Below are 8,615 nucleotides of genomic sequence, written 5' to 3'. Positions count from 1 at the left end.
TGGCGGGCCCGGGCTGGGGATTCGAACCCGCCACCTTAGGTGTATGTGGCTGGTGCCTTAGCCACTTGAGCCACAGGCGCCGAGCCAAAATGTTGGAAGTATCTTCTAAAGATTTTTGGAACTCACTTAAATCTTAGCTATAGAAGTATATTAATATTAATATAAATTCTTTTTGTAATGTGTTTGTCTTCAATGTTGATTAAAATGTAATGATGATTTTTGGTGATTATTTTGCAGACCTCAAAGGAAGACCTTCTGCAGGCTGATTTTGAAGGTGCTTTAAAGTTCTTCAGAGTTCAGCTTCCAAAGAGATACAGGGCAGAGGAAAATGCAAGAAGATTGATGGAGCAGGCTTGCAATATAAAAGTAAGATTCATGGATTTATATATAATACAGGTGGAATTTGAATGCTGAAAAACATGGCAAGTTATATGTGACTCTTTTTCTATATGTTGCAGAGTTTGACCATATTCAAGGTGATATTGTGTGTGAACTAGTCTCTTCCAGACTTTTTTGTTTGGCTAGATATGTCTACTGTAGCTGTACTTTCTACAGCTTTAGTGTAAAAGTTGACAGGTTCAGAGTATAACAATAGGAAGACAAAACATTTATCTTGTAGGTGGGGCTCTAGAGTGGGCTACTGTGATAGTAGTTTCCATGACAGCAGACTTAGTATTTAGCTTTTGCCATCTGTTTTAAGATTATTTAGGACAAAGCAAGAAAAGCCTATTCAGGCAATGCTTTCATTTCTCTTTGGGACTTGGGTAGTTTCCATCTTGATCTGCCCTTTCCCATCCCACAACAGCCAAATGTCTATAGATGTGTTGGTCCATGTCATATGTCTAATAAAACTAAACAAATTTTATAAGTTAATTGAAATGAAAAACTCTATTCAGAAAGTTGTTATTAAAGTGAGAAAGCACACTTTTGAAAGATTCGAAACCAATTTACTAACGTTAATTCTTCTAACAGCTGGAGTAGGTTATCTTCTCACCTAACCACAATATAAGGATACAATTGTTTCCTAAACAAACAAACAAGGATCCCAAGTTTTACAGATCTTGCATTCTTACGGAAAGCAATAGATAATAAACAACATAATAAAAATTTATTAATATGTTAGAAGGTAATAAATAGCTGTGGAAAAAGAAAAAGCAGGGAAATATAAAGGTGTTTGAATTGGCAGGGTGAGGGAAAGTTGTGATTATTAATAGATAGGGCAGACTTCACTGAGAAAATGAAGGTGAGGAGGGGTCAGTCATGGGGATTTCAGTGGAAAGAACATTTTCAATGGAGCAACAGCCAGTTTAAAGGCCCTGAGACTGGCTCATGCCTGGTGAGTTTGACGAACAACAGGAAGGCCAATGTAGCTGGAATGGAATGAATGAAATGAGAGTAATGGGAAAGGAAGTTAAGTGCTCACAAAGAGCCAGAAAATGTAGGCCATTGTAAAGACTTAGGATTTATTTAGAATGAGATGTGGAGTCCTTGCAGGGTTTTGAGTAGAGGAATGATATGACCTTTCTGAGGTTTTTAGAGCATCATGATGGTTATTTTATTAAGAACAGACCATAGAAAAGTAGAAGTAGGAAGAACAGACAAGAGATTTTGCAGTTATCCTATTAAAGATGATGGTAGCTTGAACCATAACAGTGGAGATGGAGTTGGTGGTTGGAACCTGCATATATAATGAAAGAGAACCTGCGATATCTCATTATGTGTTAAATTTGAATGTAAGATAAAAAGAATAGTCAAGATGACTATACAGATTTTGAACTGAGGAACTAAGAGTTGCCATCAACTTATTAATTAAGCTTGTTACTTAAAATGTACTTTGACACAGTTTAGGCAACATATCCACTGTAACACTATTGTTTTGAATTAACCTATTTTAAAGTAATTTATAAATGTTAAAAATTACAGTTCAATATTAAAAGTAAATTGAGCAGAAAAATTATATTTCTTTCAAATGGGCTTTATTTTATTTTATTTTATTAAATTCATAGCTGTGTACATTAATGCAGCCATAGGGTACAGTGTGCTGGTTCTATATACAACCTGAAATATTTTTATCAAACTGGTTAACATAGCCTTCATGTCATTTTCTTAGTTATTGTGTTAAGACATTTATATTCTACATTCAGAAAGATTCACATGTACCCTTGTAAGGTGAACCATAGGTGTGATCCCACCAATCACCCTCCCTCTACCCATCTTCCCCCCCTTCCCTCTCCCCTTTCCCCATATTCTTGGGCTATAATTGGGTTATAGCTTTCATATGAAAGCTATAAATTAGTTTCATAGTAGGGCTGAGTACTTTTTCTTCCATTCTTGAGATACTTTGCTAAGAAGAATATTTTCCAGCTCCATTCATGTAAACATGAAGGAGGTAAAGTCTCCATCTTTCTTTAAGGCTGCATAATATTCCGTGGTATACATATACCACAATTTATTGATCCATTTGTGGGTCGATGGGCACTTGGGCTTCTTCCATGACCTAGCAATTATGAATTGGGCTGCAATAAACATTCTGGTATCAAATGAACTTTATATTCAAAGAGATCATCTTTCAAAGGTTATCAAGAAAAATGGACCGTGAAGTCTTCATTCTGAATTACAAACTCTTCAAAAGACATCTGCATTTCAGAAGTCTACCTTTGTTTGTTAGAGTTTGATAGTATATTCTAGTGGACTTGGTACCTTTCCTATGTTTTGTGCATGGTGAGTTTGAAAGGTAAGCTTCAGCCAGCTGATTGTTCCAGAGATGCCAAAGATAAATATTGTAAACTGGGTCAATGCTATAGGAGTCCTTTAAAATAAAACATTAATTTCTAATAAAAGCGTAGAGAATTAAGAGGTACAAGTAAGGTAGAAAGTTAAATGTTTTCAAGGGCAATCTAATAGCATTGGCAAGTCATTGAGGACAAAACCCCAGGAAAACTATGTAAAAATATGAAATGTATGGGAAAACATTTTTTTTCCATTATAATTTATGAAGTTCCTCAAGGGATGTGGAGGTAGCTAATAATTGTCAATCCAGAACCATGGGATCAAAGGGACACAGAAACTTAAAATGTTAGAAAGCAAGTTGAAAATATGATCTGAATGGACTATTCCTAGAAAGGAAGTGCTTTCTGCAACAAGAATACTTTTTTTAGACATGAACAGGCACCTAGGAATATTTTTAGAAACTTCTAATAAAGTTTCTAAATTAATTAAAATGTTTTATTTTATTTTATTTTTTAGAGACAGGGTCTCACTCTATAACTCAGGCAGGAATTCAGTGGCCTAATCATAGCTTACTATAAACTCAAACTCCTGGGCTCAAGTAACCCTCCAACCTCAACCTCCCCAAGTAGCTGGTACTACAAGTACTTGCCACTGTGCTGAATCTAAACATTTTTAATAATTTAATAATTTTTAAAATTTGTTATAGGTTTTATGTGTTCTTTTCATTATGTTGGAGAGTGACTTCTTCTTAAATGTTTAAAACAGTACCCAAAGGACATCATTTTGATTTATAACATATGATTATAGAGTGAATGACTGTGAGACACAGGTGGAAGGTGAAACTGAAAGAAGGAAACTATCAGTATATAGTAGGCAGGGATTGTGCTGGGACTAGAATGTAGGTCTCCAACCCAAAGGTTTAAAATTGCTTTTAAAACTGAAACTTTCATATTGAGATCTTGATTATATATACATATATAACATACACATGAGGTTGGGCAATTAAGTTTGAAACTCAGCCTAGAAAAAGTGGCACGTACCTCATTACTGAATATCACTATGGTTACCTTCAAAGTACTCCTTTTGGCCATCTGGTGACTGTAATGATATTCAGCAATGAGTTATATAGCACTTTTTCTAGGATAAGTTCATGAACTTAATTGTCAGGCCCATCATACAATGACAGTTCTGATGGCCATTCCAGAAAAAGACTTCCAAAATAGCTTTGAAAGATGGACTAGGGACTGGGATTGGGACATAACTTCCCAAGGGGAATACCTTGAAGGTGACCATAGTGATATGCAGCAATGAGATGTGTAGCCCTTTTTCTGGGATGAGTTTGTGAACTTAATTGTCCATACATATCTGAAGAAATACATACCTTCTCAATGTATGAGACACATTCTGATGTTTTCTGTTTTACTGCATTAGATTCTACTTCATTTTAAAGTTCTCCCATCACCCCAAGAAAATCTCCAAACCAAAGAGCTGACCACAACCCACTAAATCAATTTCATAATGGCTTATAGTTTTGAAAACAAACTAAGGCCTATCCCACTATTCCTGCTGCCTCCTCCTTTCCAATTCCTATCTATGCAGCTAGTGAAATGCAAGGTGTCACAGTGAATAACAGAAGTGCACAGATGGGTAAGGATGTGAGTCGTCACACCATCCTCATAGTGGGATATGCTGGCAGTTGGAAATCTTACGAGATGATGGATATATTGACTGAGGGTACATGTTAGAGCCCTCAAAGACAAACGTCACTACCAGCATGAAAAAGGCAAAAAAGTAGAACTCGTAATTTCTCTTATCCACAGCCTATTTAAGATTAAGGATAGGATTTCTGCCAAAAGTAATAAAGTTTTTTTCTTTTAAGACAGAGTCTCACTTCATCACCCTCAGTTTGGTGCTGTGGCAGCACAGCTCACAGCAACCTCAAACTCTTGGGCTTAAGTGATTCTCTTGCCTCAGCCTCCCAAGTAGCTGGGACTATAGGTGCCTGCCACAACACCTGGCTATTATTATTTTTTTGGTTGTAGTTGTCATTGTTGTTTGGCAGGCCCAGGCTGGTTTCAAACCCACCAGCTCTGGTATATGTGGCTGGTGCCCTAGCTGCTAAGCGACAGGCACTGAGCCTGTTTTTTAAAATTTTAAGGCTCGACGCCTGTGGCTCAAGCAGCTAAGGCGCCAGCCACATACACCTAAGGTGGCGGGTTCAAATCCCCAGCCCAGGCCCACCAAACAACAATGATGGCTGCAACCAAAAAATGGCCAGGCGTTGTGGTGGGCGCCTGTGGTCTCAGCTACTTGGGAGGCTGAGGCAGGAGACTCGCTTGAGCCCAGGAGTTGGAGGTTGCTGTGAGCGTGATGCCATGGCACTCTACCCAGGGGGATAGCTTGAGGCTCCGTCTCAAAAAAAAAAAAAAAATTTAATTAATTTGAAATTTTCAAAGTTGGTATTTATATAGAGTCATACCTTATCAGAGTAGACAAGTTTACATTTAATCACCCACCAAAATGAAGAATTTTTTTAACTTAAAAAAATTATGTATGATCAGTGATTTCAGTGAACTGACTGTTTTTAAAATAAACAGCAGTTTCAGGTAAAAAATAACTTGTTGGCCATTATGTGGTTTATTTCTGTGAGTATACCAATAAGATTTATTAATTAAGTACGTTACATTGGATAAATAATTTTATTCTTCTAAAACCTGTGAGACATTAACTATCAGCTGTATTTTTTGGTAGATCTTAAACTGCTAATTTAACTAATGTGATTTTAAAGTTTTATTTATTTGTTTATTTACTTATTTATTTATTTTAGAGATAGTGTCTTACTCTGTCACCCAGGCTGAAGTGTAGTGGCCTGATCATAGCTCACTGTAACCTTAAATTCCTGGGTTCAAGCAATCTTCCTGCCTCAGCCTCCTGAGTAGCTAGGACTATAGTATGTGCCACCATGCCTGAGTAATCTTTTTATTTTTTTGTAAAGACAGAATCTCTCTGTGTTGTCCAAGCTGGTCTTGAACTCCTGGCCTCAAGCAATCCTCCCAATGTGCTGAGATTGTAGGCGTGAGCTACCATACCCAGCCCTAATGCAGTTTTAAGTTATTCTGATATCCTCTTGTTCCTATGACTTCAACCAGTATAAAATCAGAACGTATGTTGACCTATCATAACAGTCATTTGATTACTTAATATTGAAATCAAGACCTAAACAAAAGATGTTTCAATTAAAGTACCTAGTATGAGTATCTTGCACTTTCCCAAGGAGTCAGTTTTTTGAATATCATTATTCAGTTTTTTCCTTATAATTTGAATTGTTGCCATTATTGAGCTTCTTAAGTTTGGATTTTGGCTTTAGAGACTCTGAATCACCAGAAATTTGAATTTATTCATATGAATATTTGAGTATTTTATTTTTCCTGGTAAGATAATGTATAGCTTTCATTGAATTCCTAAAGGGAATTCAGTGATTCAAGAAAAATTAGGGGGTAGCACATATGGCTCAAGGAGTAGAGCGCCGGCCCCATATACTGGAGGTGGCAGGTTCAAACGTGGCCCTTGCCAAAAACTGCAACAACAACTACAACAAAAAAGTTAGCTTCTTTACTATGGGACAATCTTCAATTTGTTAGGAAAATCAGTATCTCTGTAGAACATTAAAAGTTATGAATGAGATACCTATTTATATTCAAATGCACATACACATAATCTTTATAATGCTTGATCTAATTACTTGTTTTTCTACATATTTTTATTCAATACCATTTATATTGTATTAGGTTGAATCAATGAAATTACCATTCTTACTGGTCAAAAACTGTCAGATTAGATATTGTATATGATTTAATTCAGTATTTTATGCCTCCTTACAGTTCAAATAGATGTCACGTATGTCAATGAAGAAATATTAAAAGTTTAAGTCCTTAAAACATAAGGGAATTCATTTAGCTGACATTGCTCTGATAAAAAGGATGAACTAATATAATATTATATATTTCCTAGTTCTATGGCTATGTAAAGTTTTCTAAGACTTAGTGTCCAAAGACTGGGGAATAAGTCTTTTTTTTTTTTTAACATTGATTTTTGTTTGGAATAATGTTGCAAGTGCCATATTTATGATGAATTTTGTTAGTAGCAAAGTTCATAAGCACATCATCTTAAATACTCTGGTAGTAGATCTTCACATATAGAGTGTTTTGAAATATACATTAGCCTATTTCATTTGCATTTTATTATTAAAATAGTTTAAACAGTGCAATCAGACATTAACCTAAAAGAAGGGAATTAGGAAAGAAAAATCATTTTCCCAGTGCCTGTTGTGTGCCAGGAACTATGCAAGAGGAGCTAAAATGAGACCTGAAGTATTATCAGGAGCTAAGGAGTGTATCAATACAGGGGAAGGATGTTTCATGCAGAGAATATACAGAGCCAATATAGGTTAAGAAGTATGGAGTCATCCAAGACCTAATTGTGGGTCATGACTGGAGAGCAGAATGCTTGGAGGGAGAAAGGAGTGAAGAGAGTAGACAGAGAGAGGACTAGGGAGGTCAGCAAAGACCGGACAGCTTGTGCAGAACCTTGTAAACCATGCTAAGCAATTTACATTTTATCCTGAGTGGTACCGAGGGGTTTTTAAATAGATGACAATTTAGCACATTGTGTTTTAGGAAGGTCCAAAGTCTGTTGCACAATCTAGTGAGAGGTACCAAAGTGTTTGTTATAGTTTGAAGAGATATGGATGGATTCCAGAGATATTCAAGACATTAGTATTAACAGACTTTAGTGATTAAATGTGAGCCTTAGGACAGAGAAAGAGAACTAGTGATGATACTGAGGATTCTTAGGCAACTTTAGACTAGACACACAAAAAAAATAAATGAGAACAAATAATAAGGACGGAAGAAATGAGTTAAATTTTTAGTGTGTTAAGTTTTTGGTACATATCCGCCGACTCATATCCAAGTAAACAGAAATATCTAATAGGGAGGTAGATACTGAAGTGATATCTGAGCTAAAGGTAGACATTTGGGAGTCCTTAGCATTGAAACCATGGGAGCAGGTGCATTCTCATAGAGTATATAAAGGGAGCAGAGAGAAGGGTCAGGGATGCGTTCATTAACCTACAAAATATGGGCTAGGGAATAGCAGTTGGTGAGACCAATAAAGCAGGAAGAAACCCAAGAGTGTGAAATGTGAACACTTAGGGAAAAGGTGTTTGTTCTCAAGAAGAAAAAATGTGTGTAAGTGTGAGTTGTGCCTAGGGGTCATGTAAGGTACTGAGGAGTGGAAAGTGGCCATTGTGCAATTATTTAATGATCCAAAAATCCTTAATGGCCTTAGTGAGAACACTTTTAATGGACTAAGGAAATATAAAAGCTAATGATTAAAAAATAAACAGTAGATGAGTAAATGGAGAAAGAAGATGAGATAACTTTTCTAAGAAAATTTGTATGGGGAGAAGATGGGAAATGGAAGAGATACTCAGCAGCCAGAGAAAGATAAGAGGGCATGAGGCTAAGATGAATTTTTGGAGGATACAAAGAATATAGGGGGTGGTGCCTGTGGCTCAGTGAGTAGGGTACTGACCCCATATACGGAAGGCGGAGGGTTCGAACCCAGCCCTGGCGAAACTGCAACAACAAAAAAATAGCTGGGCATTGTGGCAGGCACCTATAGTCCCAGCTACTTGGGAGGTTGAGGCAAGAGAATCGCCTAAGCCCAAAAGCTGGAGGTTGCTCTGAGCTCTGATGCCATGGCACTCTACTGAGGGTGACAAAGTGAGACTCTGTATCTAAAATAAATAAATAGGCTCGGCGCCTGTGGCTCAGGCGGCTAAGGTGCCAGCCACATACACCTAAGGTGGCGGGTTCAAATCC

The 8,615-nt window shown here is 36.8% G+C and overlaps 1 protein-coding gene across 5 annotated transcripts in view; it reads left to right on the top strand.

The window, feature by feature from the left end:
- The window catches only part of RABGAP1L (RAB GTPase activating protein 1 like), a 665,252-nt gene that overhangs the window by 515,607 nt on the left and 141,030 nt on the right, over nucleotides 1–8,615 (top strand). For all 5 annotated transcript variants that reach the window (XM_023510844.1, XM_023510847.1, XM_023510846.1 and 2 more), the window contains one exon: nucleotides 238–366. In XM_023510844.1, coding sequence (XP_023366612.1) covers nucleotides 238–366 — 129 coding nt within the window. The remainder of the gene's footprint in view (nucleotides 1–237; nucleotides 367–8,615) is intronic.

This window comes from Otolemur garnettii, unplaced genomic scaffold, assembly GCF_000181295.1.
Source record: "Otolemur garnettii isolate 467f Iridium unplaced genomic scaffold, OtoGar3 scaffold00016, whole genome shotgun sequence".
Classification (NCBI taxonomy): Eukaryota; Metazoa; Chordata; class Mammalia; order Primates; family Galagidae; genus Otolemur; species Otolemur garnettii.
Note: the sequence above shows the minus strand (reverse complement) of the source record. Positions and strands in the feature narration are given on the sequence as shown.